The sequence below is a fragment of the Aulonocara stuartgranti genome (assembly GCF_965226115.1).
Source record: "Aulonocara stuartgranti genome assembly, chromosome: 6".
NCBI lineage: Eukaryota > Metazoa > Chordata > Actinopteri > Cichliformes > Cichlidae > Aulonocara > Aulonocara stuartgranti.
In genome coordinates, this window is record NC_138944.1 from 10414260 (window position 1) to 10432144 (window position 17885).

Sequence of the window (17885 nt, forward strand, 5' to 3'; positions counted from 1 at the left end):
ATACCCATATAATGAATTGTCGATTCCATCTCTTTCCTGACATTTTGTGTCACCTCCATTCTCAACAAAGAAGAATATATTTTTGTAAATTCTATTTTCCTAACTGGATCTCACTCCAAAGGTAATTAGCTTTTTGGCCTGTGTTGGTATTAGGTCTTCATTTTTCATAATTAGAACGAACCAAGAGGAGCACACACAAAATAGAAAAAGATGCCCTGGAGTACAGCAGATATTATTTTATTTCTATTCTCTTTTATACCAAAGACAGAAGCAATGGTGCTGTCTCCTCAAAGCTATCATCTTTATATGCTGAAAGAAGACTGTTTTTATTTCACAAACACACTGTTAACCCTTCAACAAAATACAAACAAAACCTTACTGGTTAAAAGGTGATGACTAAAATATCATTTTGTGTCCATAATATTCAAGGTTTATTGATACAACATTGGTTGTAACATCTTTTATTACTTACATTTCTTCTTGAGACACAAATCCCTTTGGGTTCTGCCAAATCAAACTTGTGGAGCTACCCACTGTGTTGACCCCCCGAATAAGGGAGCAGCTGAAGGTAGCTTTATTCTGCAATATCTCAGCTATGACCTCTATATCTGTACTCTCTATACTGAGAGAAAAAAAGGATTTTTTCTCACAGTGTCATTTTTAAATAACACAAAGCAACCTTAATGTGTGTCAGCCACAGTTTTTAGAAACCTACATTTGTGACCTGTCCTGTATGTCTTTGTACAATAGAAGGAAAGCCTCTTTGTGACAGTCCTAATGCCTAATCCATTGTTCCAACCTCTGATGTAACTGACACATCATGACTGCAGAAAATAGCTCAAATAGATGGCTCTGCAAACTCACATTAAATTTTGTCATGAGGACAAGAGAGAAAGAATTTCACCACTCACTCAGAGAAACTTTTATAGAAATACGGGTGCAGGTGAAACTGTAACCATGCTCACTTTACCCAAAAGACTAGACACAAGTCCTAGTGTACCCTGGCTTTCACCCTATGTCTCCATCCTCCCCCAAGATTCTGAGTTGAATAAGTGGTTAAGTGGTGAGTAATGTGTAAACAGGATTTTAGTGTAGTTAGTCAAGAGGAGGGTAGATGCATCGTAAGATAATATTTGGATTATTGCCCAATCTTTGTGGTCCTGTCTTGTAGCAGTGCCCTTAATTAGTGTTTACAACGAGCTCATATAGTGCCCAGCTTTAGGCAATCATGTTCTAATGTAAGTTATTGATCTATAAAGTAATTTCTCTTAGATGCAGTGGCGTAGGAGTCGTGCACAACAAGTGAAGATTGTCAATACAAACTGACGACACTGAATGTACTTAATTGTTTCACACCTGGGGTACTGGCCATGTTCCAGCAGCATATCTCTTTGTCCACTGCTTCTACCAAGTGGACAGTAAGTAATATTGCATGGAGTAGCTTTCAGTTATTTCTCTCAGCTGCAGGCTGTTCGCAACATTTTTATGGGAGCTACAATGCAAAACTTGCTTCAATTAGAATATAACATAAAAGTAATCCATCCATCCATCCTCATCCGCTTTGTCCGGGGCCGGGTCGCGGGGGCAGCAGCTTAAGCAAACATAAAAGTAAATGACGAAAATAATTTCTAATAAAGATCAGCAATGTGGATTTAATAATGATTACTTTCATTTCTATTTCATTTCACTTAATTTTCCTGACAACTTCAGTCTCTTTCACACACCTGTTTCACTTTTGCATGTGGTAGCCATTCTGGATTTTATGTCACTTTTCATTTCTCATCCTGCTGTGTTAGTTAAACTAACAACTTCATTCATCATTATAAAGTATTTGATCTCTAAGGACGTCTTTTACAGTGATGGCTGTTTGATAACTACCACACCAAAACTTTGAGAATTTGGTCAAATTTGTCAACATAACAATCATGAGGATGCTTGTTATATGTAATTTGTTGGACAAAGACACACTTTTTTGTAGTTTTGCCTCTGTACACTACAATTAAAAATACAACCAATCAATATATAAAAGAAGTGCAATCTGTCAACTTTAGTTCAGAGAGCATTACAAAAATGTTTGTGTTTGTGTAAATTGCCCATAGGTGTGAATGCGGGAGTGAATGTGAGTGCAAATGGTTGTCTGTCTCTGTGTGTTGGCCCTGTGACAGACTGGCAACCTGTCCAGGGTGTACCCTGCCTCTCGCCCTATGACAGCTGGGATAGGCTCCTGCGCCCCCCGTGACCCTGAAAAGGATAAGCGGATGGATGGATGAAAATCCTTTGAAGTCAATGACTTCCTGAAGACTAGAATCCATAAATATCACCAAGTGCTATGTTTTCTCTATTGTTAGGCCTTCACTGCAGCCACTTTCAGTTGTGTCATATTTGTGTATCTTTAGCATTCAGTTTTGTATTTAATAACTCAAATCAGGCGACTGATCATTGAAGAATATCAAAGTTCTTTGCCTACAGAACCTCTTGGGCTGCTTTTACAGGATACTTTATATTCCATCCTTCTGGTACAAGTACCTTGGTTACGTCTGTCCAAAGAATTTATAAATTTTTATTACCACTACTACTACTAATAATAATACTAATAATGATACTAATAATAATGATAATGAATCTTCCTCTTAACCCTCTTAATCCTCTGTGCTTGGTACCAGACAACTTTGGTCCTGTTAGCTGTAGTACACTCATACCTCTATGGATCTGGTGCTTAGGCCCTATTTTTGTGCTGCCATGATCAGAGCTTTTGTGCTGTTCTTTAAGCAGGCCTTTTTTAGCCACTGGTAGGATATCTTGATACCAGCCATTTCCTCTATCTGTCAATGGTACAGCCCATAAAGGGATGGGACATTGATTCATGACAGTTCCTCCTCCTGTTCCTCTTCAGCGTCTGTCCTCAGCTGCCTGAGGAGCAGCCCATCTCCATGTGTTTCATTCTGGATTGTGCCCTCGACACTTACTAATTCTTGCACTTCCTCTTTCCATTTCTTACTGATAGGGAGTATGTACTGATTGCTTGGATCTTATTCCTGATGTTCAGTGTATTCTTCAACGCCTGTTCTGCCTTCTGATCTGTGGGATACACAGGCACACAGGTTGCCCTGCGTGTCTGCTATTCTGCCTTCTGACAGTTCCACCCCTGCAGTCCTGATCACCTTCCCCGTTTCATTTGACCACACTTATCCTGTCCGAACAACATCTCAGTGACCTCTTTGTAGAACATTTCTAAATCTATAATGATTCCTTCTGGTTCCAAACTTTGAACATCCATGACTTTGGAAAGAGATTATAACACATTTAAGAGATAACAGCAGTCCCACTATTTTCCTTTTTTTTTTTTTGGTCATTTTCATTCTTTTTTTTTTAATATCTTCCTGGAAACCTAGAAGATGTCCAAATCTCCTGTAATGCTAAGAATACTTGTTGTTAACCACCATTAATATTTAAACAGAAGCTGTTATTATTTATTATTTAAGATGAATTCTCCCTGTTCACCTGTAAATGAATATGCTCCCTGTATAAAAAATGCCGGAAAACCAAACTTCATATCTTCAAAAAGCTGGAAACAATGTGCGAATGTTTCATGCTTTATGTGTGTGTGTGTGTGTGCATTCTTGAATATGTAAACAGAAATACCTGTCTACTCACATTGTTGCTCCACCTTCTTTTTGTAACATTTATTTGTTCATCCCAGTAACTCTCATCAGAGAAAGCAGCAGGATCCCGTTGGCTCACATAAACGTCTCACTAATTCATCAAGGTAAGGACCGTCTGATCTCTTCTGAAATTATGAAAATACAGAAAGAAAAAAAAGAAACAAACAATAAAAAACGGTGCTAATACAATATGAAACAAAAGGTTTCTTGTTGGTATAATATAAATAACAAACAGAACAAAATTAAATAAGTTTAATATAAATATAACAAGTAAAAGATCATTTTGTTTGTTATATATGAAAACAACTGATCCAATGAATGGTGGCTTTCTTTGTTTTTGAAAAAAAAAAAATAGAGAAAATGGAAGAATGAAAATGAATAAAATGTAAAAAGTAAACACAATTACACAAGTGCCGTTTTATACTTTGCTGTGATTTATAAAACCATTTAACATCTGGTGATGGAATGTGTGTTTATACCACTTTTAAAGAGGCACTGGCTCCTCGCATAGGAAAGTTTTAACTTTTATCTTCTTATCAACTCACTGACAGGTTAAATAAGATCTGTTTCGGTGGTGTACACTTTTACATTTAGTTCTTTGTAGGTGACCCATTTTAGCAAGTGCATTTTCTGGATTGCAGATGCCGAAATGGCACAATAGGTGCAGTTATGAAAACATATGCAAATAACACCCTGATCTCTGTGACCTAAAAGATTTAAGATTATATTTAGGAAAACACATGGTAAGAATAAATACAAGTCAAACAATTATGTTTGGTGATTTCATAAATATATTTAATATAAATATATACTCATAAGAAATAATTCTTTGGGGATGTTGAAAAAGTTTTTGAATTTTAAATGTAATTAGCATAAAAGGTAATTTGTATCTTTGGAAACAATAGTTTGACAAAGAAAAAGTAAACATAATATGTCAATAATTTACATGCAATGTAAAAAACAGAGAGTAGGAGATGAATTACACATTATCACCATTTCATGCTACCATGATGACGGTTTTCGTCATCTTGCCTGCCAAAGCATGATTGACTTTTGTTTTTTCAGTGATAAAAAACTACTGCATTCCATGCAGGTGGTGTATTAGTTATGCATACACATCTGAATGAAAAGGATTGTTGTAAGACAGGTGCATTGTGTTTTACCCTTTACTTTTGATTACAACCAGAAGAATTCAGGTCAGTGAGTCTATCTCAGCGGTCATTGGGCAAGAGGGTGGGCACTTCCTGGACAGGCTGCCAATCTAAAGCAGGATCGGTGCATAGAGACAGAAAACCATTTATGCTCATATTCATACCTATGGCCTGTTTAGAATCATGATGTCCTTTGTCTGGAGAGAGTTCTCTGGAGAGAACCCACAAAGACACGGAGGGAAGATACACATTCCACACAGAAAGGCCCAAAGCTGAATATGAACCCAGGAGCTTTTTGCTGTGATATAATTCACTGCTTTACAATATTTCAACCTTGTTGCCAAGTTTTCACTCTTCACTCTATTTCATTTTCAGATTACAAAGCTTAACTGTACTTTCTATTTAATTTCCCCCCTCCTCCTATAAACAGACACTATGGAGGTACCCAAAACAGGTTTCCCAGCACCACCGTACCCCGGTCCCCCTTTGGACTACAACGCTGTTCAGCCTGTTGTTCAGCCTGTTGTCCAGCCTGCGGTTCAGCCAGTTGTCCAGCCTGTTGTTCAGCCAGCTGTTCAGATTGGTGAGAGATCAGAAGCTACCAGTCATTTTATTTAAATAGTTCGCCTGTATTGCTCTTTTATGATTTGCCACTTTAGTCGGTGTGGTTGAAGGTTTTCTTCAGCTTTTGTTAAGATTGTTTAAAGTTAAATATCTTTTCTTTATGTCCAGTTCAACAGCCTGCATACCAATACAATGCACTACAACCTCAGGTTGTGCAGCCAGGTGAGCGTCTTTCTTCAGTTCAATAAGAATTTGCAAAATTAAGCAAAAACTGAGATAGTTCCAAATCCAGTCTTCATGGTGTTTTAGTGAGGAAGTATTATTGTTATTAAAGTAATCAGAAGAGTGTGCTTTGTTGTTTTTGCAGTGAGTCAGGTGGTGGTGATGCAAAGTCATCTCCCAAAAGATGTTCCTGGACAGATGAAGTGTCCTCATTGCCAAACCGATGTTGTGACTAAAACCGAGTACAAAATTGGGATCCTCACCTGGATAATTTTTGGCGTATTACTACTTGTAGGGTGAGTTAAAAACCCCAGCACACATGACCAAAAAAACCCTCATACACGCTCCAAAACGTCATACAGGAGTGGTTACTCAACAACACATAAATATATTATAAATATTCTAGTAAAAACCGAGACAATGAAAAGCAAACAGTTTACATTCAGATGTTTTACAGAGTGTGATGCACCTCAAATCCATTCAGGTCTACAGAAAGCTTTTAAAATTAAACAAAACAAAACAGAATTTGGTCTACGCTGAAGTTTCCTTTTTTAGTAAACTAATTAAATTTAGGACCCAGAATGGAATATGTGTACAAAGAAAATATTCCATTGTATATTAGATAACTCAAGAGCAGTTTGTCAATTCCTGTTGTTCTTGTTATATAAATATAAATGGTGTAATATATATTTGAAAAGCAAAAAGCAAAGGGATTACCATAATATACGTGTTACTGTTGCTGAAAACACCGACGAAAATTACTTAATATTATCACTACATACATCATAGTTACAAACAAAACAACAAATCGTTGGCAATATGGTGACAATGCAAGACAACGTGAGGATTGTTATTGAAGTCAGTCTTCTTCTCACTGCATGCCCATTAGTTCTGGTAAGCAACTAACAGATGTGTGAGTTCTGTGAGTTCAAGATGTAGACTTGTTTATCGACTCTGCCTAATCTTTAACAAACATTCAGCATAACTGATCATTCACACGAGGAACTTAAGCTTTATGTTAAACCTGTGTAATATGTGATGTGATCATTATTTTGATGCCATTTTGTTGGTTCAAACCAGCTGCTGGCCTTGCTATGTGATCCCCTTCTTCGTCAAAGAATGCAAGGATGTGGAGCATTCCTGCCCCGCCTGTAACAGCGTAATCCACATCCATAAGGTCCTATGAAGCAGAACTACAGTTTACCTTCTACTGGACCAACAGCAGCAAGGCAATATGTGTTTTACCTGTATATGTACTGAACATACTGATAAAAGCTATACATATCAGCAATAAAAGAGCTTTCTTGTTTTCCAGGTGATTACTTGAATCATGTTAAAAAATATAAGTTAATTATCAGGATTGTTTTTATTTGTTTTTTTAAAACTTGTAGTGAGTGGTGTGGTCTTGGTATGAAATACCTCAGTGATGAAGTGAAATGAAGGATTATATGTATTAAATGAACTCTAGGGGACTTTTTTTTTTTTAAATATTCCTATGAGTGAAATTTGTATATTTTTCCACCTAAAGTTATTATCTTGATTTTCTTTTTGATGACATATTGAATGTTTTTAATCAAATTCATATTAATTTAATATAAAAAGACAGCAAAACTGATAACAATACAACAGAAGATAACATGTCAATATTGACCAGTGATCATATTTTAGTCTTTTAAAAACACTGGACACTTTTCATGCAACATTAACTTTTTAAAAAAAATAAATGTATTGTCACCCAATAGGTATTACCTAAATCACTCATACAGTTTCTCTTGGCTTAATTCTGTTTACATTTAAGTCTTTTTAATTACAATAATAATTCACTGTTTGTAAGATGGAATCATGATTTACAAATAAATAAATGTTTAATTATCAGTGAAGTGCAACATTTCTTGACTGTATAACTGAAGACTGCAATAAAGTCAATAAATATTCCTTATATAAGAAAACAGGTAAATTTAAGTTTTAACCCAACATTTACTCTTTACTACTTTATTTGCTCTTTCATAAATGAGAAAACAAAGATAAATAATTTGATGGGTAATATTGGTAAAGTAAGGCATAAATGTAAAAGTTTTTTTTATTCAATAGAGGGATGTGTGTGTTTTTGTGTGTGAACTGATTGGTGCAATATTAAAATATAATTTATATGCGGGTCTGGTTACATTGATTGATGGAGTTACAATGTCCCGGGCCGCAAACAGCTGACCTGAGCGCATACATGCACCACCACCATTAGTCTACTATTGTTGCGCTGGGTTACCGTGGCTGCACGTCTTTTAGTTAACCGGGCAGTTAAACAGAAAAAGGGGTGAGAGGTATATTTTGAGCCGCACAGACGGTGGCCAACATATTTTTTTTGCTTACCTTTAATAAGGCCGGTTGCGTAGACACCTCGCCGTTTATGCGAGTGGTTATGCAAGCCGATGGTGTTCCAGGGTTCAAATAGTGGGTTCGCGTGCGCTTGGAAAGGTCATGTGAACTGCATTATTTTTGTTTGTATTTTTTTGTTATTGTGAAACACTGTAGGCTGCCTGGAAGTGGTCATAAATGTCTATATATATATATATTGTAGGAATACAGCCGGAAATAAGCTGAGGAAAAGGAGGTATTAATAGACCTCTCTGCATTGAATCATATCTGTTATTAACCTCTGTCTCTCTTCCACAGCATGTATTTTATCCTGTCTTCCTTCTCTCACCCCAACCGGTTGCAGCAGATGGCCCCGCCCCTCCCTGAGCCTGGTTCTGCCGGAGGTTTCTTCCTGTTAAAAGGAAGTTTTTCCTTCCCACTGTCGCCAAAGTGCTTGCTCATAGGGGGTCATATGATTGTTGGGTTTTTCTCTGTATCTATTATTGTACGATCTACTGTGCAATATAAAGCACCTTGAGGCGACTGTTGTTGTGAATTGGCGCTATATAAAAAAAATTGAATTGATGGCAGGTATTAGAGCCATATATTACTGTAAAGACATTGTTCCTGACATCTTGCCTGGATAAGCATGGCTGACTTTTGTTTTTCCAGTGAGTAAAAACTACTTCATTCCATGCAGGTGATGCAGGTATAAGTATTTTGTTATGCACATGCATTTGAATGAAAAGGGATTTCTGCAAGATAGGTGACTCATGTTTCACCTTATCGATCTTGCTTACAACAGTTGTTGTTTTGACTTTTCTCACTCATAGTTTTGGGTCTGAACACAGTACAGGAGACAACATGCTTGGTTTCCTGTAACATTCGTTATAGACGAGTTTGACCAAAATTTACTCTTAAACCATTAAGTAATACTAAAATTCAAATCTGAAATATTTGAGCAAATTTGATAACATTTTTGATTTTTAAAATTGTGAGCCTTGTGTGAGGACAGGTGGGACTTGATAATAAAAGGTTATTTGAGCTTCACCTTTAAACTCTGAGTAACCTTAGCCAAAATTATTTTGTACATTAGGCTAAAATAGTTTGATCATCAAACATTTTAGTGCAAAAATAACAAACCCACTGGACTCACAATATTTCCATGCTTATTTACTGTCCGTCTGTTTTAGTTACTTAGACAAACTAGCCTGTTTGTCATGTTGTTGGGTTGTGGACCCAGCGTTTTATGTTGTTGTTGTTGTCGTCGTCGTCGTCGTCGTCGTCTGTGAAGGTTCTCAGTCATGCAGGTCATCGTAGTCTACAGTGTTGGGTAAGTTACTTTAAATTAGTAACTTAGTTACATTACTAGTTACTTCTATCAAAAGTAACTCAGTTACTTCAAGTTACTCGTTACTTTCAAAGTAACTAGTTACTAGGGAAAGTAACTTTGGTTTTACTCAGAATTCTCTTGTTAATGTGTTGCTTCCATAACTTTGCCAGTCTTCTAGCTTACTTTCTTGCCACAAGTGCACTGTGCCACCTACCAATAGAAAGGAAAAAATAATGTGCATATTTCCACGAGAGAAATCCCACGCCTGGACCATCATTGACCGCTGCCATGATTCCAGCCTACGTCACAGCGTCATGTGCGCTTTTTACATCCAACACAAAAACTGCAGTCGTGGGCCCTGTTTCAGGAAGCCGGTTTGGAAAACTCAGAGTGAAAAACGACACTCACGGTTGAGTAACCCCGAACTGTCCAACTCGGAATATTCGGTTTCAGAAAGGCTGATAACAATTAGTTCAGTCAACGCGGAGTTGCTTTAACCCCAAGTGAAGCGCGCGGACGAGGATACATAAAGCCCTGATAAGCGGAGCACAGATTAAGCGAGTCACCATGGAGACGGAGGGAAAGAAGGCGCGGTCAATGTATTTCACAGCGCTTGAGGCCGAAATTCTGATGGCAGCATATGCTGATAACATGCAAATTCCACGGAAAAAAAGTAACACAGGCTCAGCTGCAAAAGAAAGGGAGCATGCATGGCAAAACATAGCCGACAGAGTCAATGCGTGAGTGTTAATATAAACATTGATCTAGGGATTTCCACCCATTTAACACGTTATTTTATCATATGTTATTTTATTTGTTATTTTATACATTTTATTTTGTGATGTGATGTGAGCGCAGGTGCAACCCAACAGGCCCCAAACGTTCCTGGCAGCAAGTAAAAATGAAATATAAAAATATAGTCCAAACAGGTAAGGTGTAATTGTATTATGAGCCATAGTGCTTGGTCTGTTTGTCCCATGTAAATCAATTGCAGTTAGAGGCTACATTAATTTCCCCTCTGTAAGCACTTATTGAAATTATCTGAGCACATTACAAGTACATATTTGCTTACTCTGTATGCTCAAATGTGGCCCGTTATAGCCAACAGAAAAAAAGCGGAGGCCCGAAAAACAGGTGGGGGTCCTCCACCACCACCACTCACAGAGGCTGAGCAGTTGGCCCTCAGCCAAAACAGTGGGCGCCCTGTGGCTGAAGGCATCTCTGCGGGGACATCCTCTGAGTCAATAACCCCACAAGACACAAGTGCCTACATAGGGGGTAAATTCAAAATAATACATGATGTGCATACATCCTTTCTTCACAGTCACCTTTGCAGTGCTGCTCATTCATTTGATAAACTCTTTACCATAATGGATTATTTTGTAGTGAAGTTATTTTCCTACTGATTTTGCCTTCCCTCAGTCTTGGTTGTCTTTGAGAGCATAATGACAATGAAGTGTAAGGTGATTGGTATGTTTGCTAAATGCCATTTGGTCCCTTGTAAGTTATAAGTGACCTGTATAAACCTCATATTCTATCAGTTGATGGTGGTGGTGTACTGCATCTGGTGCAGCCTCCTGTTGAGCCAGACCAACATGCAGTTGTGAGTAATACTCCACAGATTATATGAGTTTACAGTAGAACAGCAATGTTGTTTATTTCTTTACTACAGGAAAATAATGAAGAAACATTGACAGCTGTTACAGAGGAGGAAGCAACAGAGACACTTTATGAGGTTTACATCTTTTAATACTTTGTGTACAGGAAATACAGGCGACCAATAAAGCCAGTTGAACAAAAAATCTGTTTATTCTTCTTTCAACATGTTGAGGTGATGGGTCAAAAGAAATGATTGTGACATATGGTGTCTCTGACTGCGCTCCCATCTTGTATGTCCGTGGGAGGGTCAGGATGTTCATGGTTTGGATCACTGCTGATGTTTGGTTCAGAAGGACAGTGTTCTCCTCTAATTGTGGCAATGTTGTGAAGAATCACACATGCCACAATAATGTCACATGCCCTTTCTGGGGTGACCCTGAGTCTTTGCAGGCACTGGAACCGGGCCTTAAGCATTCCGATAGTCATTTCAATTCTGGCTCTTGTCCTGCAATTAGCCAGATTATATCGCTGCTGTGGGCCCGGTTCAGGGTCAGAGTAAGGGGTAAGCAAATAGGGTAAACATGGATACCCCCTATCACCAAGCAAGTAGCCAGTGAACTCTCCTAAGACAGAAGGATACACTTCAGTTCAAATGTCCCTGAAGCAATTGGTCTTTATATATTTTAAAGTATTCTCAACTCACCATGTCCAAATTTTGTGCTCAGTGTACATTCACGGAATATTTGTGAGTCATGGACAGAGCCTGGCCACTTGGCTTCCACATTTGTGATAATGTTGGCAGCATCACATATGATCTTCACAGTGCAGAGAACACAAATTAGCATCCATTACTATAATGAAATAATTTGTTAGTTTGACATGCTACAGGGAACTATGTACCTGTACATTAATGCTGTGGAAAGACTTCCTGTTCACATAGTCTCCTTCATTTACTGAAGGAGCAATGATTGGAATGTGAGTGCCATCTGTACAGCCAATCACGCCTGGGAACCCTGAAAATAAATGTGCAATTTAAGTAGTAGTCCAAGTATCACCACATCATACATTAAGTTTTGGTCATCCTGATACCTGCAATTTTGTGGCATCCCTCTTTGATAAATCTTGTGGGTCTGTGACCGGGGAACACCACAAACCAGTACAGGAGACGTTTCAGTGCAACTGTAACATTCCTGACTGCCCGACAGACGGTAGCCTTGGAAACGTGCTCAGCGTCACCAATATTGTACAGAAAGCTCCCGTTTGCAAGAAACCGAAGTGCAATACAAATAATATGCAATGAACTGAGAGCATGTCCGCGATGTGTCACATGCGTAATATATGGCCTGAGGATGTTATCCAAATAAATTATAGATTGTGCTGAGAAACGGTAACGTTCGCACAGAAAATCATCAGGAAATGATAAAATGTCCAAACGCGCTCTGATCACTCTCTCCCGGCGGAGAGCTCTGCGGAGAATTTGGGCTTCACGATCTACTGGCTCTTCAAGGAAATGGCACGCCATGTCTGACACTTCCTACTGTCAGGTTTCCGACAAAGGGGCGGAGACAGTCAGGGTTAGTTGTAGTAAACCTGCTAGGGGGCAGGTTAGCTTCACGGAGTGTGTCGTCATAGTGACTCACTCAGGCTGCAGCTGAACTCGCTTTGTGAAACCGAAAACCCAGAGTTTTCGTTAACTCAGGGTATACTTACTCAGTTTTTCCACTAAACCGGCTTCCTGAAACAGGGCCGTGGTGCTTTCAATTGTACTCAGAACTCGGAAATTCTGCCTTCCTAATGGGAAGATGTAGGTTACACCAGACTGCAGATGAGCTGCTTACAGGGCTGGACTGGGACAAAAAATCGTCCCGGGTGTTTTGACTAGAGACTGGCCCACCATATATAGGAAAAATCATAAAGACTTTGAATGAAAACAAACACTGTTGTGACAGTGATGAACACTGTTTTGATGGTATATATGCATCAATCTATCAATCGTTTGTTGTAAGATTCAGATAATTATTTTTTAAAAGCCAGATATTTTAAATGAGAATAAGAAAGAAAAGTATTTCTTTGTGCCCCCCTCTCCCTGTTAATGCCCTACCTGCCCCCTTGGCAACACTTTGCTAGACCTGCCCCTGCACAGTTACCAGCTGTCAGCTACGTAGAAAACGGATCCTGGTGTTATTTGTCTCTCAGAAACAGTTCATAACTTCCCTTCAACTCATTTATGTCACCTAAAAGGTAAACCTGTTTCTCCATCACCTGCTCAGCCCTGATGATTCAGTAAGGACATCTCCTGGTTTCATTTTCACGTTTTCCTCTCACCACATATCATGACCAGCAGCTTTTACAGCTGTGGCTCCAGCAAACATCAGCTGATACTAGAAATTAATATTAAATAAATTTTAACAACAGCTGATCAAGCTTAAACGTGCTGCTGTTGTTTAGCGCGATATCCGCTGGTTTCTTCTTTCTGGCGCAAAGTGGGCGATAAATAAACAAGAGAGAAAAGCCGATCAGCTGATCATTGATCAGTTTCATGACTGAAGTAGAAACAGGAGAACCAGGGGAGAGAATGAGAGAAGAAGAAGCAGCTGTGCAGCGTAAACACAGAATAAATCCAGCTTTGTGTCTTTTTCATTGTAGCTGAAGTCTGGGACAAACTGTGCTCCCTTTCACCTCAATACGAAACGCATAATATTTTCTCTGAATACGAGACGATTCTGTTTTTTAGGGGACGGTTGGCAACTTTACTAACTAACCTTATGAACAAAATAAAGTTCAACATCACTAACATCATAGCACCCACCCAGCTGTATAGTAACTCCGTCATGCTAGCTAGTACGCAGTAGGAAAAAGTCAGCATAACGAAAATAAACTGCACCTAAACTTGGTTTATATCTGACACAGATAGACTGCAGGTCATAACTTCTTACCTGAAGTTCAGTTCACACCGGCGGGTGTGAACTGAACTGACCGGCCCAGGATGTGGCTTACTCACATCCTGGGCCATCTGACCTCAGGAAAACGCCTCAGGAAATCACATCACTGATGGTGGATTCTGCTTTGTACAAAGTCAGGGCCCTGTTATACAGGGCTTCCTAATCTGAATCAGAGTCTGAAGACAATGAAGAGAGGAGGAGGCTCTTTGTCTTTGCTGGCTCCTTTGTGGTGGCATCTTTACACTGTTCCTGCAGCAGGGCCTAAAAGCTGGTGCAAACCTCTTCTAGCTCTCCCCTTGCAAGACACTTTAAATCCTCGGGTCAAGCACAGTAGCTATCTGGAGCCACTGATGGTTGAGTGTAGCTACACGTTGGGATACGTCCTTTGTGAAGGCAGTCTTAAATTTCATCATGTAGTTTGAGTCATCATCTGAGACATCCATGGTGTAATGCAGGTGGCAGAAAGCAGGTAAAATCACTGAACATGAGACATATGTCTCACCTCTAAGAGGTTCAGTCACAAACCTGTAGTAGACAGTTCAAGAAAGTAATTATTAATCTACACGAAAACTTATCAACTGTAGAACTTTTTGAAGAAATGGTAACAATAAGTTGTAAAAAATATTTTTATTTAAATAAATAAATAAATAAATAATTTTTTATTTATATAGCACCTTTCAAGACGTATGCAGCACTTTGTGATTCTAAGTCATAAAAAGATTTAAAAAGAGAAAATAAAACAGGCAAAAAATTAACCAAAAGCAGTTTTAAAAAGGTAAGTTTTGAGTTTTGAGTACCTGCATGGATCAAGGACAATTGCCAGTTTTTGGAGTTTTATCAGCTCTGATGGATTTAAAATGACTAGCTTTTGATTTTGTTTGTCTAAAGCAGCTAAAACAGCCTCTTGATTCTTTAGTAGACGAGAAACCATAACCAACGTTCAATTCTACCGTATGGAAACATCCTGTATGAGTGGCTCTTTCTCAATCAATCAATCAATCAATCAATCAAAATTTATTTATATAGCACATTTCTAAGACCGAAGTACACCAAAGTGCTTTCCAGTAAAATCGCAGTACAAATAAAATCACACTAAAATATAAATTACAAATATATAAAATATAAGATAATTACATAATCTAAATACAGAGCCAGATGTAAATTACCCTAATTCGCCTTAAATGCCACATCAAACAAATACGTTTTTAAACGTGATTTAAAAGACTGAATGGAATCTGACGCACGAATATGAAGAGGGAGAGTATTCCATAGCTTGGGTGCAGCAACGGCAAAGGCACAGTCTCCTCTGGTCTTCAGCCGAGACCTAGGTTGCACCAAGAGCAGTTGGCCCGATGATCTTAGTGCTCTCTGAGGGCTGTACAGACAGAGGAGATCAGCTAAGTAGTCAGGTGCCATATTGTTTAAAATTTTATAAGTAAACAATAGAATTTTAAAATCAATTCGATATTTGATAGGGAGCCAGTGTAAATTTTTCAGAACAGGGGTGATAGAGTCAAACTTTCTAGTGCCGGTCAAGAGACGTGCTGCGGCATTCTGGACCAGCTGCAGACGCTGCAGAAGAGAAGATTGTAGACCCAAGTAGAGTGAGTTACAATAGTCCAGTCTTGACGTAATGAAAGCATGAATGAGTTTCTCCATATCTTTGTGTGCTATGTAGGGTTTAGCCTTAGAGATTAGGCGTAGTTGATGAAAGCTAGTTTTTACCACAGTAGAGACCTGTTTGTCAAGTTTGAAGGAACTATCCATGAAAACTCCAAGATTCCTGGCAGTATCAGTAAGGTAGTTAGCAACAGGCCCAAATGTGCCAGTCAATTGTCCCAGAGGCATATTTCGGTCAAAAACAATAATTTCTGTCTTCTTTCCATTTAAAGTAAGAAAGTTACGTGATAACCAGTCCTTGACATCACTCAGACAGTCAAACAGAGGATGTGGTGAGGATAAAGCATCCCCAGTCAGGTGAAGGTAGATTTGAATATCATCAGCATAACAGTGAAAAGAGACATTGTGTTTTTCAAAAATGGAGCTCAAGGGCAACATATACAGAGAAAACAACACAGGACCCAGTACCGAGCCCTGGGGCACACCACAGCGGAAACGGGCAGAAGAAGAGGAATATTTTCCCATCGTGACGGAGAACGACCTCTCAGAAAAATATGATTTAAACCAAGATAAAACATTTCCTTTGAGGCCTACTACATGTTCCAATCTTGCCAAAAGGATATCATGATCAACCGTATCAAAGGCTGAGGTCAAATCCAATAGTACTAAGACCGCAGAGCGCCCAGAGTCAGCAATTAAGAGAATGTCATTAAAGACTCTTAGTAGGGCAGTTTCGGTGCTGTGACGCGGTCTAAATCCAGACTGAAATTTATCACTTATACCGTTTCTCTCTAAATAGGTCTGTAGTTGCCGAAGCACTATTTTCTCTAAGACTTTTGACATAAAAGGAAGTTCAGAAATCCGCCTGTAATTAGCTAGAATGTTACGATCAAGGGTACTTTTCTTGATAACAGGTTGCACGACTGCATGTTTAAAGACAGTCGGAACATAGCCAGATGACAGTGAGAAGTTCATTAGAAATAAAATACAAGACCCGATTGTATTCAATGCATCCTTAATGATACGAGAGGGAATAATGTCGTGCAAAGAATTTGAGCTTCTCAGATTATTAATTATTTCCTTTAAAGTCAAAAATGACACAGGTTCGAACTGTTGGAAAACCGTTGAACATTCAGAAGCTGGGGCTTGATTTACTACCAAAGAATGTGTGGCCCTTAACAATGAGATTTTATCTATAAAATAATTTAGAAATTTTTCGCAGAGGGCCGGGGAGGCACCCATTGAAACATCCGAACAGGGATTAACCACTGAATTAAAGATTTTAAACAGGACTCGAGGATTATGGCTGTTATTCGCAATAATGTTTGATAAAAAAGAAGTTTTTGCCATTTTGGCAGCCTTCTGGAATTTAGACCGGCTCATATGCAGGATGTCAAGGGACACCTGAAGATGATCTTTTTTCCATCTTCTCTCAGCTCGACGACATTCACGTCTAAGAGCGAGGATGGATTCATTTAGCCAAGGTTGGCGTGAGGTTTTACGGCGTCGAATCTTTACTGGAGCCACAGTATCCAAAATAGAAGTACATATAGAGATGAAAGAGTTGACTACGCCATCAACCGAGAGAGGTGCATTACTGATGTCTTCATAACAAAAATAATTGGCAAAGGCCGCAGAAAAAAGAGCAACAGCCTCAGAATTAATCGGACGTGATAGGCTCGGTGGACCCTCAGAGTTCAGTTCCATATTGCATGACTGAACATCAAACATAACTGGGAAATGATCCGAAATCCCAGCATCATTGATGTCTGTGATGCAAATGTCCAGTCCATACGACAATACCAAGTCCAGCATATGCCCTTTAATGTGGGTTGATTTCCTCACCCACTGAGTAATATTAAAAGAGTCAATAAGGGCAAGAAAGTCCTTAGCCAATAGGTCCTCCTCGCAGCATAAATGAATATTAAAATCACCACAAATAAGTACACGATCATAACTTAAGAAAATAATTCCTAGAAGATCAGCAAATTCACGGATAAAGTCCTTGTTGCGCTTTGGAGGTCGATACACCACCGCACAGAGGGTCCGGGGGGAACCGGACAACTCCAGTAGTTGTACTTCGAAGCTGGAGTGCAAGGTGGGAGGCAGTTGCCGCACTCGGAATTTACTTCTAAAAACCGAGGCTAGCCCTCCACCCCTGCCCGCAGTCCTAGGAGAATTAAAGAAAGCACAGTCCAGTGGAAGAAGTTCCGAAAAGGAAGAGGACTCACCAGGGCGAATCCAGGTCTCTGTTAGAAACAGGACATCCAGCCTTGATGCAAGAAAAAAGTCGTTTACAACGAAGGACTTGTTCACCAGTGACCTAGTGTTTAGCAGTGCCATACGGAGCGTAGCCTCGTTGACGCTACTGGGAGCACGTCCCAGCCGACGAAGATTACTGTAATCCACACCTCCTCCAGAGGCCCGCTTCCAGCTCCAT

At 39.1% G+C, this 17885-nt stretch overlaps 1 protein-coding gene across 1 annotated transcript; it reads left to right on the forward strand.

The window, feature by feature from the left end:
- The first annotated feature begins 3704 nt into the window (after positions 1-3704).
- Positions 3705-7463, forward strand: LOC309708059 (lipopolysaccharide-induced tumor necrosis factor-alpha factor homolog). The gene is made up of 5 exons (XM_082535797.1): positions 3705-3766; positions 5244-5396; positions 5546-5599; positions 5745-5895; positions 6680-7463. The coding sequence occupies exons 2-5, from the start codon at positions 5249-5251 to the stop codon at positions 6783-6785; spliced, it is 459 nt and encodes a 152-aa protein (XP_082391923.1). The 5' UTR covers positions 3705-3766; positions 5244-5248; the 3' UTR covers positions 6786-7463.
- Positions 7464-17885: the final 10422 nt, after the last annotated feature.